The sequence below is a fragment of the Quercus robur genome, chromosome 4 (assembly GCF_932294415.1).
Source record: "Quercus robur chromosome 4, dhQueRobu3.1, whole genome shotgun sequence".
In the NCBI taxonomy this organism is placed as follows: domain Eukaryota; kingdom Viridiplantae; phylum Streptophyta; class Magnoliopsida; order Fagales; family Fagaceae; genus Quercus; species Quercus robur.
In genome coordinates this window covers 84,718,801-84,740,854 of record NC_065537.1, presented here as the reverse complement: position 1 = coordinate 84,740,854, position 22,054 = coordinate 84,718,801, and the positions used below count along the sequence as shown (strand labels likewise).

General features: G+C 34.2%; 2 protein-coding genes and 1 pseudogene across 24 annotated transcripts in view; 1 reads left to right on the top strand and 2 right to left on the bottom strand.

The window, feature by feature from the left end:
- Positions 1–624, bottom strand: part of LOC126724106 (uncharacterized) — a 64,317-nt gene extending 63,693 nt beyond the window's left edge. The window contains exon 1 of the mRNA XM_050428345.1: positions 542–624. The gene's annotated coding sequence lies outside the window, so the exon portion shown is untranslated. The remainder of the gene's footprint in view (positions 1–541) is intronic.
- The window catches only part of LOC126724105 (putative disease resistance protein RGA4), a 57,672-nt gene that overhangs the window by 25,925 nt on the left and 9,693 nt on the right, over positions 1–22,054 (top strand). For 11 of the 23 annotated variants that reach the window (XM_050428338.1, XM_050428327.1, XM_050428342.1 and 8 more), the window contains exons 1-6: positions 8,349–11,829; positions 11,952–12,048; positions 12,190–12,268; positions 12,647–12,834; positions 13,199–13,384; positions 13,589–13,638. In XM_050428338.1, coding sequence (XP_050284295.1) covers positions 8,495–11,829; positions 11,952–11,955 — 3,339 coding nt within the window. In that variant the 5' untranslated portion in view covers positions 8,349–8,494 and the 3' untranslated portion in view covers positions 11,956–12,048; positions 12,190–12,268; positions 12,647–12,834; positions 13,199–13,384; positions 13,589–13,638. The other 12 variants (XR_007654616.1, XR_007654617.1, XM_050428339.1 and 9 more) reach the window with 11 other exon arrangements.
- LOC126724110 (berberine bridge enzyme-like 22) lies at positions 14,495–22,044 on the bottom strand (annotated as a pseudogene).

Sequence of the window (22,054 nt, the reverse complement as noted above, 5' to 3'; positions counted from 1 at the left end):
GCTGGGACCTTTTGGTGCGTAGAGATAGGAATGCCCTTGATGGGGTTTGTAGCAGAGGGGAGCTGAGAAGTTGGGTGTTGCTGGTGTAAGTGGTGAAGAGGAGGCCTCATCACATGGACTTGAGGATAAGAGACCAAAGGCCGAGTGGGGTACCCAACACCAACACCACTAGTAGTAGTAGTAGTTGCTGCTGTTGTAACATTGTCGTTGGTGGCAACAGTGACAGAATTTTGAAGAGGTGGTTTGGGAATGAAGCCACGGCCAGAGGAGGCAACAGGGTAGAGGATTCCTTGTTGGGCGGGGTTTGGGGATCGGACTTGTGGGTACAAATGGGGGATTTGGTGGTGCTGGTGGTGAGGATGTGGGTTTTGAACATACACGGGTCTTGCTGGCTGTGCAGGGGATGTGTTTGTGTTTATGTTTGTGAGAGGACGTGTGGCGGTGGTGGTTGGTGTTGTGGTGGCGGTGGTGGGAGTGGGCTGGGGATCCAAGGCCATGGTGGTGTGTGGCGTCAAGTGATGGCGGGGGATTGTGGTGAGAGGTAAAAGTTCTAACAAATAGGGGTTTTTGAAAATTTGAGAGAGAGAGAGAGCAAGAGAGAGGATTTTGTTTTGATAGATCTATAATAGATGTTTGGAGCCCGCGGTTTGGTTTCAATTTTCTTTTTTCTTTTTTTTGGGTGGGGGGAAGATTCAAATAAATTACAAACATTAATGGAAAATATAGTTTTATGTCTTTATTAAATATTTTCTCCAATATTATTTTAAGAAAATACAGTTTTAGAATGAAAGCTATTTTCACATACTGATACTATCAACCATCAAGATGAGGTTTTTCTGAAATGATTTTTTTTTTTCATTTAAAAAAATTAAAATTATTAAAAATAATATATTTTGTAAGTTTTTCTTTTTGGCCTTTAAAAATCTATTTTTCAAAAAGTCGTCGAGGGGCATTGAATTGGGAGGGATGTTATCTTGTACATCTAATTCATAGGGTAGGCATCTCACATATTTATGGATCTCATACTTGTGGAGTTTGCAAGCTTATAAGAGGCTTGCTCCAGGAGACAAGCTTATAAGATAATTTCTAGTATGATAGAACATTAAAATAAGTCTAGGCTTAAAAAGTTGATAATTTATAACTTTATTGATTTACAAAGATAATTGCATCATCAATTAGTACCTTGGCTTGGGGCATCCAATAAACTTAAATAGCATATTGCTTATTTTGTGAATGGATCTCATTAAATAAATTTTTAGGAAATAGGAAAGGTTTCATATTAACAAGTAATATTATATGAATGGTGCTAAAAGTTTATTTATTTATGGGAAATAAGTGAATTTTATTCAAGACAAAAAGCCTAAAGTACATCATAAAGAAGCGTTTGTTCTATGAAATAAGGAAGTGTTAGAAATTATTAACTTGGTTTTGAAACCCGGACCATTAATAGAACTAGAAAAAAAAAAAAGGTTTAAAGTTTTTTGGGTTGAATCGATGTTTAATTGAGGTTGAATTATGATAAGTGATAACGTCATAAATTATTTAATAATAAAATAAAAACAGTAAATAAGAAAAAACTATAAAAATGAGCAATCATGATTTAAAAATATTAAATAATTATATCATTTTCAAGTACATTGTCACAACTTTTAAATAAAAAAAAATAATAATAATAATAAAACATAAAAAATTACATTAAAATTACCATTATCATTCAAGTTTATAGTTATGATGAGTTTATGTTTTGATTCTCCAAAAAATAAAAAAAAATACAAAGATTTACTTATTTTATTAGTATGTTTTATTATTATTCATATAATACTTTCAAGTTTCAAGTAAATAAGTCCTTTAATATAATATATAAAAAAAATGTAAATTACATTTAGGAAATAAAAAATTCGCAACTCATGAGATCTAAGACCTCGTAAACAGTAAGCACACATTAGTAAATTCTTTGTTTAAATTCTTTTTAAACTTAAAAAGATAACTTAAACAAATAATGAGAAAAGACTCGGCTTTTTAAGTTTAAAAATAACTTAAACAAATAATGAGAAAACCAACTCATTTCCACTATCACGTTTTTCCCAAGCAATCAAACTCTGATGGCTTCTTCTAGTCTTTTGCTTTTCTACCCAACATTTACTTCTCAGACTTCATCTCTTTCTTTCCCCATCTCAGTCTCTAGTCTCTACACTCTTGTCTTCCCCAGTTTCTCAAACAGTAAATTATCTTTCTTTCACATGCAGTTTCAGCCTTCACTTACTCTACCTAGCTCTTTCTTACTCTTTCTTCTCTAAAGAACAGATCCAACAAAACAGAAGTTGCTCTCCACGAAGACCCAAACTATTTTTCGCCATTTTTTGGTGAAATTTTTTGGGGAAGAAGAAACTGGAAAACCCGCTTTCGGTTTAGAAAACCGTGCGGTTTGACCGCAGTTCACAGGAAAAATATAATTTCCGGCTTTATAAGTTTAAAAAACCGAAAATTATCCTGGTTCGACTGGTTTGGTCCAGATTTCAAAAACTTTTTTTTTTTATTGGATCAAAACCACTGATTTATAAGTTGGCTAGACAACAAATTTAGTCGGAAATGGGATATGAGCAGTCATGATGCCATCAAGTTCTGTTCAATGACCCATATGAAGTAGGTATTAGAGTTGCTGTCAGAAATTCCCAAGTGGAGATTATGGTAGCCCTATGGCCCCTATCCGAAAAATTACCTAAGTCATCTTCGGTAGTCATGCTTGAATTGCTTGTTGCTAGAAGAGCTGCCCTTTTTGTTCAAGAACTCGGCTTACATGAGTCTATTTTTGAGGAAGACTCAGAAATTTGCATCAACGCATTACAAAGTGGAATGCCCCACCAACTTGCTCTCTGCGAAGCTTTTCTTTTTCTCACACACCTAGGCAAGATAATGCTTTAGCCTATGCTTTAACATAGAGGTCAAAACTTTCATTTCCTTTTATGGTCTGAACCTCCAAATCTTTACCATTGTTTTGTTAACGATTTTTCAGCTATCAAATCAATTGCCTAGTTGGAATGTTCTTAAAAAAAAAAAAAAAAAAACTGTTAGAAGTACTTGAAGACTCATTACTAATCATTTCTTAGAGCAACGGGCTATGGCAAGCTTGAGATCCTAAACTTAAACTTATCAACACTATTTGACTTTGAAGTTCACAGTATAATGTTCACTTATACGATGATAATGCATAGCCAATTTTTCAAAGCTTTAGAGGGGGTTTGGATCCATGTTCCCGTCTTATGTCCGCTTTTTACACCTTTTTTCTTTTCTTTTTTTTGACGCGCATTTCAGGAGGTTTGCGGCTACTGTTCATGAACAGTAGTCACAAATGTTGACTTTTCAACCATAAATAGTGCATCCGTGCACTGTTCACGGATCTACAAACATCATTTTTTAACAATTTTTTCATTAAAAATGGGTCACATGATATTATTCACACATTTAAAAATTATTTTGCTACTGTGTTTTCAGTTTTTAGTTTTAACAAAATAAATTCTATCCAAACATACTCTTAGTCACTAGGACTAGCAGCCTAGCATGATGAAATTGATCAGAACTGCAGATGATTTGTTGTCATTGTGCATAAAAGGCAAGGAAAGTGCAACCTATTGCCTCACCTTTGAGGAATGCTTGAATGTATAAAGAGAATCTAATGAGAAAGCATAGGTATTATTATTATATCAAATGGTGGATCCAAAATGGTGAATACTAGTTCAAAGCCACACATTAGTGACCTTAATATCATTCGATAACAAACACATCATGTGCACCATTCATTAAGTAAATACTAATTTGTAAATAATTTTATATTAACCCATGCATACCATAGATATAATACCAGTGTCATATGTATGAAAATATATAATATATCAAGAGTTGGGTTAAAATTATGGGTGAGTTTATTCAGCAAAAAAAAAAACAAGGTTACGAGTGAGTTTGGAATTAGATTTAAGTTTTTAAATTTTATGTACAACTTTTTAAAACGTCATTTTTTTTTCCTTTTTTCTCACTTTTTCAAATTTTTTCAAGGTTCAAGTATACTTTAACACATTTTCATCAAAAAAATGTTTAACAAAAAGCTAGATAAGCTATTCCTAAATAGACACATATGTGGTATAACTTTTGAGTCTTGACAATGTTATATCATTCAATGATTTTTTATTAGATGCGTACTTTGATAAATCCAAAAAAAAAAAAAAAATCAATAGATATCTCATCTATAAAATATTTAAATTTCAAATTTTTTTTGTATTTTTAAATCAATCAATATCAATATATATAAAAACAAAGACCTTATGCAGAAAAGCATGAAATTTTGCCAAGTGGCACTTTCTTTGAAAAGATAATTGATTTTTTTTTTAATAAAATACATCATTCTTGATTTATTACACTTATTAGATGCCGCATAAGTTATTTACTAAACTCAGTAGATTTCAATTAGTAATAAATAGGACTAATGGATAAGATAAAGGAATGTTAATCATCAAAAACTCTTTGTTTTCCTTATTTCTCCGTCTAAATGTTTTCTTATGTTTATGCCTAATTCTCTTCCCTTATAACTAAATGACTGCTGTTCCTAAACCACTACATGCCTTCTCCTATGCCTATGTTGCTAAATTACCAATTCTATGTTCTATAATTTACACAAACTCTAATAGCATTCAAATTATTCAAGAACACATGAATCTTCCAAAAAACCATATGTTTATTCACCTGGAATAATAAACAACAATAATGCTCATCTTCCACTTGTCTCATGTCATAATGGACGTGGTTCAATATGGTAAATTGTTTTTTTTTTTTTAATTGATACAAAGATGCTCTTTTACTTACTTATGCTTTTCGTTTACTAATTATCATTCTTATGGTAATTTGGGGCTTGGGGCCCTATAAAGTGATATAATCATATAATAAGATGCTCTTTATGCCATTTTTTATTCGCTAATTATCATTTTTATTAAGTTTTGTTAATAGATTAAGATTGTCAAATTTTAGTTTTTTTTGGTTAATTTTAAGCATAACAAACTTATGTTGTTTTTTTCAATTATTTGTGTTTCTACATTTTGTATTTGATAGATATAAAACTTTCTAAACTCATCAATGTATTGCTCAATGTGTAGAAGGATCTATCATTTTAACTTCAATGGAATGAACTCAATTGTTGTTTTCTTGGTCCTTTTTCCTTTTGGTTTTTGACGTTAGTATAGGTGTTAAGCCGATGCTTCGATTTCATTATACACAATTTGATTCTATTGTGTTTGTTGGTTGGTCTTATACATTCAAATGAGTAACTTTCGTGAAGATATATTAAAATTGAGGTTGTTATGTGCTTTATTTTCATTTTAGGTTTAAAAATTTTAGCCCTCGTGAACATTTTGATGATTGCAACAAGATACATGTTTGAGGAGAAACCACACAAACATATATCTACTATAAATAAATTAAGTATGCTAACATTTACCTCATTGAGCTAAAGTTACTAAATGGCCAAAAAAACAATTTAAAAAAGCATTTCTTGAAAATATAAAAAATGCATGCAGTCTAATCTTGGCTGGAAGAACCATCGAGGGTAGCTTGGTAGTGTCATATCTTGAGATATGTAAGTTGTTTTATTAGAGAGATTTTATTCAACAAGCGCTTATGTTATTGAAAGTTTGTAACATACTCTAATGGATTAAAAATATAATTAGTGTAATTAGTTAAATTAGTATCTATTGATTTGTCATTCCATAAATGTGAGAATGCATTAAGCCATATTCAAAAATGTTTTTATTTAGACGTAAATGCACTTTTAGTTCTTACATTTTGCACTTTTTCCATTTTGGTTCATACATTTTATTTTTACCACTTTTAGTCCCTAAACTAATTAACACCTAACATTTAGGTCCTTTCTGTCACCCAACTAATGGCAAAAGCTGACGTGACTAACGGTGGAATAAAAAAATAATATAATCACACACACTAATTAATTAAATTAAAAAAAAAACATTAAATAAAATATAAAAAATTCATTAGTTTTTAGGAAGAACATAATTGTTCATATTCTTCATGTTCTTCCCTAAACATAAATTTTCTTATAAAACAACACATGCACACAAACCCAGCCCATTCGACTCACAATAACAACAAACCCAACCAACTGCATAAAATCAAGATTTTCTTTCAAACTAAACACTAAAATTCATCACATTTAACAAACAAACATAAACACAAACCTAGCCAACAAACTTAAACACAAACCTAGAAATTGTCTTTCCACCCAAACCCAAACCTAGAAATTTTCTCTCTATCCAAACATAGAAAAATCTAGCCACCACCTCCACCAATCAAACCCAGCCAACAAACATAAACACAAACCCAACCAACAAACTTAAACACAAACCTAGAAATTTTCTTTTCACTCGAACCCAAACCCAGCAATTTTCTTTCTACCCAAACACAAAAAAATCCAGCCATCACCTCCACCAATCAAACCCACCACCACAACACTTATCAAACAATCAAGAGAGAGAGAGAGTCAGGTTTAGATAAAGAGAAAGTTAGAGATTAAGAGAAAAGCAACCTAAAGTATTAAGAGATGTATTATGTGAAATTTAGAATTTGAGTAATTGGTGGATTATGTTATTCTTTGAGTATAGTATAGATGCTCTGAATGTCAAGCGAAAAGTTATATCATTTAAGTAAAGAAACAAAAATGAAAAGAAAGAGGGAAACTTTTGCAAAAGTTTTGTAAAAGTTAAGTTGGTTCTTGTTAATATCAGGTTTAAGCTTGATATTAGCATGCCGGTCATAGTCACAAATCCGAGTATCGGGTTTGGGGCGTCACAGTAAACAAAAGCAACGTTGGACCTTTTGTCTTTCTAGGATTGTTGACGAGTTTAGTTTCATTGGATTAACTTATTTTTCTTAAAAATAAAGATTTTAAGTAAATAAATTGAAAAATAAACTCAGCACATAGCACAATAACTACTCCTATTGTTTATACTTCATAGACAACAATATATCAATTTTTAAAAAATTTTAAATTAACTCATGCACACTTATACAAACGAGATCAAACCTACAATTAAGCAATAGCTATCGACAAGGGTGTAATGTCTTATAGTTAGACTGGTAGGTATTTATTAGTATTCTCGACAAAAATATGTAAAGTTTAAATTCCCACTTCCCCAGCCAAAAAGGAAAAAAAAAACAAAAAAAACAAAACAAAAGGGTGGAATGTTGTTGGGCTATTAGACTATTGGCAGGTCAATTTTTTAATTATATTTGTGATATAATATCTATCAAATTTCCATTAAAAATTTGTATAAATTGTTGCAAGATTTTTGTCTTCCATCACTATTCTTTCGAAATGATATTTTTTGTTCTGAATGACAAAAATAGTGCACATATTCATCTTATCTAATTGGCTAAACTCATATATTATTAATACACAAATTGATAATCAAAACTATGTTAAAATGTGACAATTGCGGATTGAAATCAAGTGCAATATTATATTGTATCTAATGCAATTCCTTTGAATAGTTGAGATTGATAGTTGCAAAAAACAATTTTCAATCTCAACCTCAACCATTGATTCAAAAAAGCGAAGAAAAATTTTAAAAAAATAAAAAGAGAAAGTTAAAAAGGTGAAAAGTGAAAAAAAAATTTGTGAATGAAAATGGTGAATTGTACTCGGTGTAATACCCTAGATATTTTACGGGATTCTAATCTTAAAAACTGCCGAGTAGATTATTATTATTATTGTTTTTATTTTATTTTTGAGAAGAGTCGAGTGGATTATCTTGGTTCTACCAAAAGTGTGGAAAACTCAGGTGTCTTTCAACAAAAACACTCAAGCCCATTAGGAGATGTTTTGGACTAGGCTTTTGTCCTTCCTGAATCAACCCAACTGGAACCACTGCGTTAACTCAAAAAGGTTTAAAAGATACTGCAAGTTACTACTGTGTCGGTTGCTTCAATACTGGCGAAGGTGGGAACAGTACTTGTAGTTGTGGTCCACACGGTTTTCTTCTTGTTCAAAAGGCGATTGTGGGTACGTTACATACAGCTTGGTTGAAAATTTAAAATTTAAAATAATAAAAAAATTACTGTCTATATATTTGACATTATTTATAAAAAAAATAATAAAAAAATTACTGCCTATATATTTGACATTATTTATAAGCTTAAAATTACAATTGATGGACAATAAAACGTGTCCAAGAAAAAAAAAAACACAGAAAATGTAACACAAGAAACGCAATACTTAAACGCTACCTGTATGTATTTTGTCTGCTTTCAATTATTGATGCCACAACTACGTGTTTTACTATCATCCAACCATTCAAAAAACAGGGTCTTATGTTTTGGTCTATCTGCTACTCCATCCCTAATCACACAGATCACAGATCATTCAGGTCTTACTCTTACCCTTCAGTTCTCAGTTCTCACAAAGATTAGCGTTCATTCAATTCTCACTAATTAAGAAATGGCGGACGGAGTTCTGTATGACGTTGCTGCTGGAATTATCGGGAAAGCAGGCAACCTAGCACTCAAAGAGATCGTGCTCATCTGGAGTGTCAACGACGAGATTACCAAACTTGGGGAGACAGTTTCTATCATCAAAGCTGTGCTTCTGGATGCAGAGGCGAAGCAAGACAACAGTGAAGCGATCAAACTGTGGCTGAAAAGCCTTAAGGATGCCATGTGTGATGCGGATGACTTGCTGGATGAAATCTCCACTGAGACCTTGCGACAGGAAGTGAAGACCCGGGACAAGAAGGCCAAAGAGGTACGCATCTTCTTTTCCAAATCTAATCAGCTTGCATATGGTCTTAGAATGGGTCATAAGGTTAAGACCATGAAGGAGAGGTTTGATGAGATCGCAGCTGCTAGGAATAAGTTTGGCTTAGAAGAACGTTCTGAGGAGAGTCGAGTTCGGTATAAGGCAAGAGAGCAGACTCATTCTCTTTTACCTGCAGAAGTTGTTATCGGGAGGGAGGATGATAAGAAGGCAATCATTGGATCTCTGTTGGATCCCAATGTCAAGGAGAATGTTTCTGTCCTTCCGATAGTTGGTATCGGAGGACTAGGAAAGACCACAGTTGCTCAACTTGTCTTCAATGATAAAGAAATCAAAGACCATTTTGAGCCAAAAGTGTGGGTGTGTGTCTCTGAGAATTTTGATGTGAAAATAATTGTTAAGAAAATCTTAGAGTGTGTAAAACATGAGAAACCCGAAGACCTTGAAATGAACACGTTAGTCAATGATGTTCATAAAGAAATTAATGGAAAAAGATACTTGATTGTGTTGGATGACGTGTGGAATGAGGAGCGTGAAAAATGGTTTAGCTTGAAAAAAATTTTGATGGGTGGCGCAAGAGGCAGTAGAATAGTAGTGACTACACGTAGTCAAATAGTGGCAAAGATTTCACAACCTATTCAACTACATGTGTTACAGGGTTTAGATAAACACAATGCTTGGTCTTTATTTATGGAGATAGCGTTCAATGGGGGGCAAGAACCGAAGAATGCAAGTTTTGTAAATATTGTGGAGGAGATTTTGAAGAAATGTGCGGGGATTCCGCTTGCTATAAGAACAATAGGAGGTCTGGTAAATTCTAAAGAATTCACAATAGAGTGGTTATCATTCATAAACAAAGAACTTTCAAAAATACCTCAGAATGAAGATGACATTTTACCAACACTAAAGTTGAGTTACAATCATCTCCCATCACACTTGAAGCAATGCTTTGCTTATTGTAGTCTATTTCCAAAGGATTACAAGATTGATAAATCAAGTTTGATTAATATGTGGATGGCGCATGGGTTCCTCACGTTGTATGATGAAAAGCAATGTCTAGTAGATGTTGGTCATGAGTATTTTATGAATTTGCTTTGGAGATCATTCTTTCAAGAAGTCGAAGAAGATGAACTTGGCAATATTTCAAAATTCAAAATGCACGATCTCATGCATGATATAGCAATGCAAGTAACGGGAGCAGAGAGCACCATCATTTATTCAAAAGATAAAGACATTGACGAGAAAACTCGTCATGTGTCATTTGGGCATACGTTGTACTCATCATCGGAAATTCCGATCTTATTATATAGAGCAAGAAGGATAAAGACATTTCTTTTGCCATGTCAACCAGAGTATGTTACTTCAAATTTGGATAGTTCAACTTGTAGTGCAATTGTGGCTAGTTTTAAGTTCATACGCTTGTTGGATTTGCATAACATGGGGATTAAAACAATTCCAAGTTCTATAAATAATTTGAAACATCTAAGGTATCTTGACCTTTCTGAAAATAAAGACATTGAGATGCTTCCTAATTCTATTGTCAAGTTATACAATTTGCAAACACTTAAACTCTCCGAGTGTAAAAACCTTAAAGAATTGCCAAGAGATATTAAAAAATTAGTCAACCTCAAGTTTCTTGAAATTAAACAGTGTTCAAGTTTGACTCATATGCCAAATGGACTGGGCCAATTGACTAATCTACAGATATTGTCAAAATTTGTGGTGAGTAAGGGTTGGATCGATTCAGTACCTAGGAGTTACGGTGGATTGAAGGAACTTGATAAGCTAAATGAGCTAAGAGGAAATCTCTCAATTGAAAATCTCAAACAAGTAAAAGATGTTGCATTAGAGTATAAGGATGCAAATTTAAAAGAGAAACATCGTCTTGATAGGTTGGACTTAAACTGGGTGGAGGTAGACATTGATGAGACGGGTGTTGGTTGTGACATGTCAATGGAAGCCTTGCAACCACATATAAATCTCAAAGCATTGAGTTTAAATTGGTACAGGGGAGTGACATTTCCACTTTGGCTTGAGACGCTCACAAATCTTGTCCGGTTTGAATTAAATTCATGTAAAAAATGCCAATCTCTTCCACCGTTGGACCAATTTCCTTGTCTCAAAATTATCCATTTGTACAGATTGGACTCTTTAAAGCATATATCAGATTCACAGAAAGAAAATAGTGATTCTTTATTCTACCCATCTTTGGAAAAACTCGATATTTGGGATTGCCCTAATTTAATGGGATGGTGGCGGGGAAGGAGGGATTCTCTTCCTTCATTTCCTCGTCTTTCTCATTTACAAATCTATGATTGCCCACGGCTGACTTCCTTTCCTTTGTTTCCATATCTCGAAAGTTTGAACCTAATTGATTGTAGCTTGAAGCAGTCATTGGAGAGGATGATGATAAACAACAAGACTTCTTCAGGGAATCTACCATCAATCACTTCTTCTTCTACAATTGTTGCCCCTCTCTCCAAATTAAGTTTCATGAGAATAGAGGAAATGGAAGAAGCTTTGCCAGAGGAGTGCCTGCCAAATCTCATTTCTCTCCGTACTCTATCTCTAGAAAAATGTCCTCTTCCTCAAGGCATGCGATATCTTACGGCACTTCAAGAGCTGAATGTTGAGGACTCTGGGGTGGTTGATATATCCAATGATTGGGATGAGATGGAATGGCAAGGACTTAGGACCCTTCTCTCTTTGAAATTCTATAAACTTCCGAAGTTGGTCTCTTTCCCAATGGGACTTCAGTATCTCAGCTATCTACAAAATCTCAGAATTTGGTATTGTCGTAATTTGATAGCCATACCGGAGTGGATCTGCAAACTTATATCTCTTCAATATCTTTCAATTTGGGATTGCCCTAAATTGGAATCATTGCCAGAAGGAATTGGTGCCCTTACCTCTTTGCAAACACTAAAAATTGAAGGTTGTCCCATCTTACTGAAAAGATGCAAGAAGAAAATCGGGGAAGATTGGCATAAAATTTCTCACATTCCCAATTTGGAAGTCAGGTATATAAAAGTCTACCATTTTACTCCCAACCTTCAATTAAAAAACAAAAAATCCAAAAGCCCAATTCTTCTTCTCCATTGTTCTCTCTCAACGTCTATATTTCTTGGTGATTAAATTTCAGATGAAGAAGAACCACAAAAACCTGATCGTAAGAATTGGGACTTAATTAAAGCTTTTGGGTGCTGCAATTGTTCAACAACTCAACAACTCACTCACTGGTACTATCTCCTTTCTTTTCTTTTCCTTTTCCCTTTATCTAATTTCTTACATTTCAATAAATTTCATCTTTTTTTTTTTATTTTCAACCGGGTTGATGTGGTGATGTACTTGATGTGCTTCGTTACCCATTGTGTAAACAGAGTCAAAATTAGCACAAGGTAATATTACTAGGAGAATTGAACCGGATAAGCATGCCATAGGAATCAGCTCATTCTACAGGTATTTTGTTGCTTTAATTCCTTTTTATATTTATAAGCTTCCAGTTTTTTGTTTGTCTACAAATTTGCCATTTATCACCGTTTTTATCTAAGTCAAATCACTATGGGGATCATGCTTTATAGCAAAATATAATTTTCAAGCATCCTGGTTTTATTTAGAAATGTAGCTTGATATTTAGAAAGGAAGATGTTAATATATGTTACCAAAACAATGAACTAACTAATTTATCTCACTTTGTTGACTGATATTGGTGGTTGATTTGAGCTATAAAAAAGAAAAAAAGAAAAAAGAAAAAGAAACCTTCCACTGACCTATTTTATAACACCTAATATACTTTATAGATCAGGCATCTATTAATTATTGTTATTGTGATTACAGAAACTTTCCAGTCAAGATGATTCCTTTTTTTTGAAGCTATTTTTTCTCCGGATAGTAGAAGTGGAAGGGAAGGAACTCAAAGTCGTCGGTGCTGAACCCTTGTCTGATGGCCGCTGCGGTCTCCGCATCCATGGCTGGGAGATCGAAACTCACAGGCTCTCCATTCTCAACTACTCCAACCTCCAGCTGTCAGTCTCTCTCTCTCTTAAAAATTACTAAACTTAGAGCATAAACTGAACCATTTCATATAATGATTTTGTTGTTGCTGTGTTAATTTTAGCTTGTGCAAATTGAATTTTGCTTTCTCTCTCACTATATCGCTAGCTATATATAGTCGAAAAGCGGTGATCAGTCAGGTTTTCTTGAATGTGATGAAAATGTTAGGAGAAGTTTTTGAGTAGTTATGTGGAAATTGAAAATTGGTAAAGTCTCTTGACATTGTCATTATACTAGGAACCTAGTATCATATGCCGCCTTAATTGGGATTCAAAATTTGACATAAAAAAACAAATGTACATTGGATTTTATTTGGTAGAAGTCGAGTGTTTGCAGGTAGGAAGAAAAGCTTCAGACTTCTCAATTGCCAGAGATGGTTTTCGGGGAGAGTTGTTTAATTCTTAAACATGTGGATAGTGGCACCAAAATTCATTTTAATGCATTCAATTCTCTAACTGGCTGGAAGCAGGAGGCGTTATGTCCAGTTAAGGTCCCTGCAGCTGCAAAGTGGAAATTCAGAAGGTAAGCTAGGTGTCTGTATGTAATTTCTTTGTTGTGGGCAACTGGGTCTATAAATTTCTTCAAGTATAAGTCTTGAAGCATTACTGCTTTTGTGAACTGTTATATCACCTACTTTATTATTTTACATGTGGAATTGTTTTTTTTGAACCTGATGCATCATTTTAATGTGGGTGCTGCATGCTTTTGTCATGTACATTTATATAGCCAGCTTTCTACAACAATATGTGGCTTTCTCAAGTGATTCATCAATGGAGGTAACTTATATACAATATCCTAACCTCCCACTCAAGTGTCCTTTGCCCTTATTTCTTTTGTTTCTTCTTTCACATCTTTAGTATGTGAGTGTGTTTGATGATTGTCTGTCATTTGATCTTGTCCATTTACATACTAACATCAATTCTTGTTTTACTGCATTTCCCATGCATCAGCACAAGACAAGAAGTGGAGAGTAAATATAGGGCCCCATGTATAAGTGTTGTAGTGCTTCTAATCTCAAGTACATTGAGATACATGGATGATTGCTTTCATATAGTTTGCATATAGCCTCAAGACTCCTGTGAAAGGTAAGCCTACTTATCTAAAGTCGTAATGGTTTAACTACTGCTTTTGTATTTTTTGGTATTTTAGATTTGCAACTTTTACTTCTCCTGTCTGATTCTGTTTCTAGGTATAATTTTTGCATGTCCTCTTTTTCCCTCTAAATATCCAATGATACTTCCCCTAGTAATGCGGTAGCTGTTTCACCAGTTCGTATAGCAAATGAGACATGCATTCATCACAGTGCTTCTTTTAAGACATTTTAGCTTTATCTATTGAATGGGAAAGGGGGTGGAAGAGGAGGAATTTAATTCTTGCAAACCAAAATAATATGAAACAAATGATTGGAAACTACTTTGTATATCTTTTCTCACATATTTGAAAAATGCAAGAGGAAATAGGTCATGAGTGCATTAACCTGCTCACATCCCAGAGATTGCAATTTCTTTTGGAAGAACAATAGGTATTGCATTTTGATCTCACACTGTATATTTGAGCTTTGATTTGTATGCACTGTAATGACAAATGCCCACAAATCTGAGACTAATTTTCTTTTATACAAATATATATATATATATATATATATATGTTCAGCTACTTAATCAGCACCACTTTTTAGGAGTGGTATACTCTGTTCATTTCTGAAGAAATTTTTTGGATCGACCTTGCTCTTCACCTGTGCCAATCTCTTGAAGTTGCCCTTGAAGTATTTTAGACCCCAAACTCTTGCTTCTAAGTAGCTAACATTGCTCTCTTTGTTGGTACCTAAGTCAAGATCCCTATAGTTAAGATAGGCAGCCCTAGGAAACTTTGACACATAAGGCCTCTGTACTTGTAAAGCATTCTTATCCAATGTACATGCTTGTTAGATGCCTTAAACCCATTCACTTCCCACCAAACCAGGTACTGCATGTTTTACAAATTACCTTTCCTGTGTGGAAAAGGTATGTCAGATTCTGAAATCTCTTTCATTCGTCCCCCATAAGGATCCATTATCCTAAATACTCTCTCTTCTTTAAAAAACCATTCCCATATCCCTTCTAGTCCAATTTCTGATATGGGTTCCTTGACAAAGTCAGATTTTGCCTTGAAGAAGTCCTTATAGATGGTTTTTCTATCAAGTAAGACTTCTAAGGGATCGCTTGTTTGAAATCCATTCAAAAAAAGGATAGACTGTATCCAATTCATTTCAGTGCAATTTTCAGCTTGAAGTCCCAACTCTGGGAAGCTTTCATTCAACAATGGCATTAGTCTGTCAACTCCTCCAAGAAATAATGAACTGAAGGAAGCTTGGACTGTCTTTTGATTCCCATTTCCCACATTTTGAATGATGACTCTAATAAAGAGATCTTCATGTAGCTTATCTGATATGTACTACCACTTGCTGACAAGCTTGGTGGCACCTTGCTCAAGTGTTTTCTTAATATTGAAAGTTGTTACTGTTGGTGGAACTCGAACCAGCTTGATTTTCCAGGAAAGTATGACTCCAAAGCTTGCTCCACCACCCCCTTTGATAGCCCAAAACAAATCCTCTCCCATTGCTTCTCTGTCCATAATTTTTCCATTAGCATCTATTAGGTAAGCATCCAATACATTATCTGCTGCAAGACCATACTTCCTCAACAAGGTACCTATTAGAATAATGATCAAACGAAATAAATGTCATTCAAATTTTGAGATAATTCACACGTGAAGGAAGCATTAGAATAATGGTTAAATAATTGAAATCACAATTAATTTCTTAATAGTTTAAATTTATGGGAGACTTACCAAAACCGCTGCCACTAAAGTGCCCACCTACCCCTACACTAGGGCATAGCCCTACGGGAAATCCATGGATTCCACTTCTCTTGGCAATACTATAGTAAAGCTTGCCAAGTGTTGCCCCAGTCTGAACCCATGCAGTTTCATCTTCAAGATTTATCTCAACTGATCTAAGATTGAAAAGATAAACTAAGATAAATGGGGTTTTGCAGAGGTAGGATAGTCCTTCATAATCATGGCCTCCACTTCTGACTCTGATTTGTAAGTTGTACTTTTTGCTACAAAGAATGGTTGCTTTGATTTCAGACTCTTGGAAAGGTGTAATGATGATAAGAGGTTTTGGTGTTGTGGAATTTAACCATCTAGGATTTTGTTGGGATGATTGCAAAAGATGCAAATATAAAGAGGGTATTGACTTTGAGAAAGATGTTGCTTTACTTGAGTGCAAAATATGATTTTGAGGTTATGTAATTAGGAAAAAGAAAAAAAAAAGGTCTTCTGTTCATTAATTTATAGCAATTTTATGCAATCAGTTATGGGATATGCGGAATATAATGACACTAGTTAAAGAGTTCACGGGGCATACTAAAGGTAATGATACTTTGTAACATGATATTCCATTTTAACTGTATTATTGTTTTTATCAGTTTATGTTTATATGATTGCTGTTTTGGGATACCATTAGCCATGCATGACTTTTTGAATTTTTTTTCCCTATCCCTCTCTTGTGCTTCCATATGTCTAGAATAATTGAATTTAATTGTATGCCCAATTTGCAGTAGCTGCTTGAGGAGTATTATTTGTTGATTACTATTGTTATTCTTCAAATAGAAAGTACTCATCATTTATTTATTTGATTGATAGGAAATTATTTTGCCTCTTCTCATCATTTTTCCCTTATAAACTTCTCATGCTTTTCAAATTGACTATGAGTCACCTTTCCTTTATGAGGTCAGCTGTTCAGGCATGTTCTTTAGTTGTAGATTCATCCAATATTTTGTTGCCCTGTTTCCCCATCGTTTGTATAACATTGAATGAGTATGGTAGCTATTCTATATATGGTTTATTGGAAACCTATTTAGGAAATTGACTCCAATTTCATAGTGACTGAAGTTTATTCATGCCAAATTATGATCCTCATGATACTTACATGCGAATCCAGATGTACATAGTATTACAAATTGAATTATCTTTGAAGTTCAAATATTTTTTAATTGCTGCCTGATTATGCATATAATGGGTGCCATATTACTAGATTATAGAAGCTTTTGTTTTGTTTTGTGATTTGTTAAATGCATACAGAGATTTGGATTTCTATAAGTTTTTCTAGTCACCAATGGCTGGTGCAGTAGTATTTAATTAATGCCACCTTAGTTGTTCTAGCTATGCAGTACATACACTTCCAATTTCCAATATACAATTATCAAAATTTTAGTTTTGTTGTGCATGAAGTTGAATATTTTCCACCTATCTGCATTTCTTACATCAGGTGTAATTGCGACGACGTGGTGTCCCATTGACAGTTCTTATTTGATTACTTGTGCCAAAGATAGTCGAACTATTTGCTGGGATACCGTTTCTGGAGAGGTATGGAATTTGGCCTTCCTTATCATGGGTCTGTTATTGTTTTTGAAGATTTTCCTGTTATGATTTTTCTTCTGGGTTGTTCTTCAGTATAGGATACTTCTTGCTATGGTAACACTTATTTGTTTTTGATTTTGACTCAGATTGTTTCTGAACTGCCTACTGGTACCAACTAGAATTTTGATGTACACTGGTATCCAAAGATACCTGGGGTTATATCAGCATCTTCATTTGATGGAAAAATTGGAATTTATAACATTGAGGTATATACCAATTATATTTTTATAGATCTATCTAAAAGGTTCTGCTTTCTTTTGAGCCTTATAACAAGTTGTAAGTTGGCAACAATTAAAATGGAAAATAATTGAGTAAAGTGATGGATCTTTTTATGCATATTATATGCCATTTTATCAATAACTGCAATTTAGTACGAGTGCTAAAGAGATGAGTGGGACAAAAGGGTGCAAGGGGGATGGGTAGAGCAACACGGGAACATTGCATTTACAATTTTTGTGGCATATGGATTCCAATATTGATGAATGACAACATGAACAAAAATAGAATGGACAATGATTGCATTTGTGCGAATGTAGAGTTGGTGTTAATTGGGGATTAGATTAAGGGATGGTGTGGGAAGTGCAAAGAAATTTTATTTAAAATTTGGTCTTATTTAATTTTGAGGTCAATTGAATATTTATTGGATGATTGCATTTTATTTTAGGTCTTAGTAGTTAATCAGTATCATTAGTAGCTTTAATTTATATCCTAGAGTCAGTGTTGTTTTTGTAATTCAATAATTGAGATTTCTCAAGTCATTTTGAATTAGGTTTCCTTAGTCAATTAGAAAGCAAACTGCTAAATTACCCATGCTCATGTGGGTTTTTCCAACCCTGGTAGAACAGGTTGATTCATTTGCAAAATGGCCTATAGTGGAACCTTCTTTTGTAATGGATTTCACTTAATTCTTATTGCAGTCGATATGGCGTTGAAGAGAATGAGTTTGGTGCAGGTAATTCTTTCTTATTAGCTCTCATAAATCATATCATCAAATTGCCTACAGTGGTTTGATATGCATAATGGCATTTATTTTTACATGCATTGTCTTGGCCATGGTAGCTTGTTTCTTAAAAGATTTGGGGGAGAAATTAGCACTTATTGGTTTTGAAATAAGTGAGATTTGAGCTTGTCTTTTTGTTGTGTCTTGAACTCAACTATTGATTCATCTCTTGAAATGATAGGCTTTAGTTGGCAAGAAGTTAACATGATAGAGTAAATGACAGGCTTTGGTGTACTTCAAAGGATATTAAAAAGTCTTTTTTATGGGCAAGTTACATATGTACCAAATGCGTGCCGCCTGAGCTAGAGTTCATTGGTGATATAATAAAAAAAGTATTTTTTGTAGACATTCATACACTATATGTGTGTGTATATGGAAATAAACAATCTTCTGTTTATTTGTTTATTATTTTTGGGTTGTGGGTCACTAGTAAGTCACTTCTAAAAGGAGTTGGTTGTTTTGAGGATTGGGTAATGGTGGCTAATATGGGCCTATATGATCAATCAACATACATCCTATCCTCTAAAGTGTATGGTGCAATCGACATACAACATTTGGTTTGGTCATGTTCAAGGAGAGTGATTAAGGCACCGGTAAGGAAGAGTGAGTTGATCCAATTTGAGGGAATGAAAAAGGTAGAGGCAGACCAAAATAGCATAAGTATAAGTGATTAAAATGGACATGTCAATTAAGGAAGTAACCAAGAGTATGATTTCAGATAGAATAGAATGGAGAAGAAGAATACATGTGGTTGACCCTAACTAATCTGTTGAGGTTCTGTAGCTGAGCCCAAAAGTTTGAGAATAATGCTTTGTTGTTGTAATTCTCTTCTGATTTGAAGTTAGTTGTCTGGTTTAATCCATCAATCATTCGAAAAAATTTAATCCTAAAAAATTTTAAATCAGTTGGCAGTGTTTTTCATGGTTATATAGGATGAAACACTTTCTGAACTTGTATGCTTATGACTTTGTTGCTGATCATGTCTTGGACATTTTTTTTCAAGTCTTCTTCTAAATTGGTGCAACCTTTTGGGTAATTGATTCTTGTAGACACAATGTCATCCAATTGACATCCTGCAAGCTCAATTTTGATTTTGCCATTTTGAATTCACAAGCGTAACACTGCCTCTGCCGCATTGTTAATAGATTGGCCTTTGGGCTAATGGCATTTCCACCTCTGTATAAGACTGGGGGTGGCTGAGATGCTGCAGATTCCAGTCTTGCAGAGTGCAAGTTCAACAACAATGCCTTAGTCCCAGAACATGGTTGGAATGATTTGAGCCACTAAAAGAGAAAGATAGTGTCGAAGATCTTTCCCAGGAAGTAAAAGCACTTGAACTCGACGATACCGTAACTGAGAAGGTTGGATATGTGGATGATAAAGAAGTTAACTTTTTCCCTACCGATAATGGGGAAGATTTCTTTAACAATCTTAGCCCAGCTGGAACGCTTGTACCTCTCGTGGTGAAAACTTTGCTATTGGAGATACTGCCCCTGATTCAGAACTATTGCAACAAGAACCAGATGGATTTGAGGAGAGCACTGACCCAGCATTTGATGATGCTGTCCAAAGTGCTTTAATTGTTGGAGATTACAAGGGGGCAGTTGCACAGTGCATATCTGCAAATAAAATGGCTGATGCTTTAGTTATTGCTAATGTTGGTGGTGCATCCTTGTGGGAGAGCACACAGGATCAATGCTTTAAGATTAGCTGATCACCTTACCTAAAGGTAGTTTCTTTATCTTGAATAGCCTCATTTTACTTTGATGAACATATGAAGCTATGTAAAATGATTGGAGATAAATATTTTTTATCTTATCAATCGATTATTAACAATGTATTTATAATGTCTCTTTCATACATGGGGGTTTCATTTTCAGGTTGTTTCTGCAATGGTGAACAATGATCTCTTGAGCCTTGTAAATACAAGGCCCCTGGAATTCTGGAAAGAAACACTTGCTCTTCTCTGTAGTGTAAGTTTTATTACTCCTGGCAAAGATAGAGTTCTTTTTTGTGACATTCCAGCGCATTGTTTACGATTTAGATGCATGGACAGTTAAATCAATTTTTTTATTGAATCCAAATAAATGGTATTTTGTTGCTGAATTTCTTTCCCTGTTTCATGCTTGTTCCATTAATATATATATATATATATATACATATTATATATTTCCCCTCTTAGTTTGCTGAATGGTTTATAATGATCTTGAATGCTGTGGAATGGTTATCCGTTACTTGCATTTACATAGTATCTCTTCCTTTTCATGTTGATGTTAGCAAATGGTATACTTAACCTGTCTGACCTCCCTCCTCATGCCCACAGCTGAATGTAGTTGCAAGAATTGCTAGAGATATTGTTTCTTTTATGGGGCATCTTTTGTCTAAATTATCATTGCATTCAGACATTATTATTAGAAGTCAACAGTATGCCTCTTGAAACTATAAATTTAATGAGTTTCTGTTTCTGGATTTATTGTGGAGATAATGAACTCTTGACCTGATGATCTTCTGTGCTATGGCCCAAGAGACAGGCAAGTCAAATTAAACATATTTGTTTCTTACTTTGCAATGATGGCTATCCTGTAGTAGTTACTGTAAGAAATAGTTTCTTGTGCAATTAATTGCATTGATCATGAAGTTATTGTGTCTGCTAAATTCTTATTCCTTCTTTTTTCCCTAAAAAAAAAAAATCATCATCAAACAGTTTGCACAGAGAGAGGAATGGACTATGCTCTGTGACACACTTGCTTCGAAACTCATGACCGCTGGTAACACGTTGGCTGCTACTCTTTGTTATATATGTGCGGGAAATATTGATAAAACAGTGGAAATTTGGTCAAGGAGTCTTAGAATTGAGCACGAAGGGAAATCCTACGTTGAGCTTCTTCAGGTTAATTTGGTACTTGTAGAGGTGTAATTTTTGACCAGTATATTCTGGCCACAATACTTATTTATTCTTTTAATCATTTGATTAGGATTTGATGGAAAAGACTATTGTCCTTGCCTTGGCAACTGGGCAGAAGCGATTTAGTGCATCTTTGTGTAAGCTTGTTGAAAAATATGCTGAAATTTTAGCAAGTCAAGGGCTTTTAACAACAGCAATGGACTACCTTAAACTTTTGGGCTCTGATTAATTGTCACCTGAACTTGTGATCTTAAGGGATCGAATTGCACTCACTACAGAACCTGGTATGTGATTTTGGTAATATCTTTCATGTAGTGTTAATTTATCTCAACTGATCTAAGATTGAAAAGATCAACTAAGATAAATGGGGTTTTGCAGAGGTAGGATAGTCCTTCATAATCATGGCCTCCACTTCTGACTCTGATTTGTAAGTTGTACTTTTTGCTACAAAGAATGGTTGCTTGGATTTCTGACTCTTGGAAAAGTGTAATGATGAGAAGAGGTTTTGGTGTTGAGGAATTTAACCATCTAGGATTTTGTTGAGACGATTGCAAAAGATGCAAATATAAAGAGGAGTTTGATGTGTAAATAGTCCCCACAAATTTGGTGTAGGGACCAAATTGTGTAGACATGCACTGTATGAAGGTTTGTGGGGTTGGATAGGAAAAGGACGTTGCCCATGATATTGATATTGAAAGCAAGATCAAAAAAAGAAGTGTAAGACTCATATCTCTTTTCTCTTCTGTGTGTGGCATTAGGGTCACTGGTATAAGGACTTTTTGTTTAGTGCTCTGTCTGATAGGTTTAGGCTTGCTAGTGTATT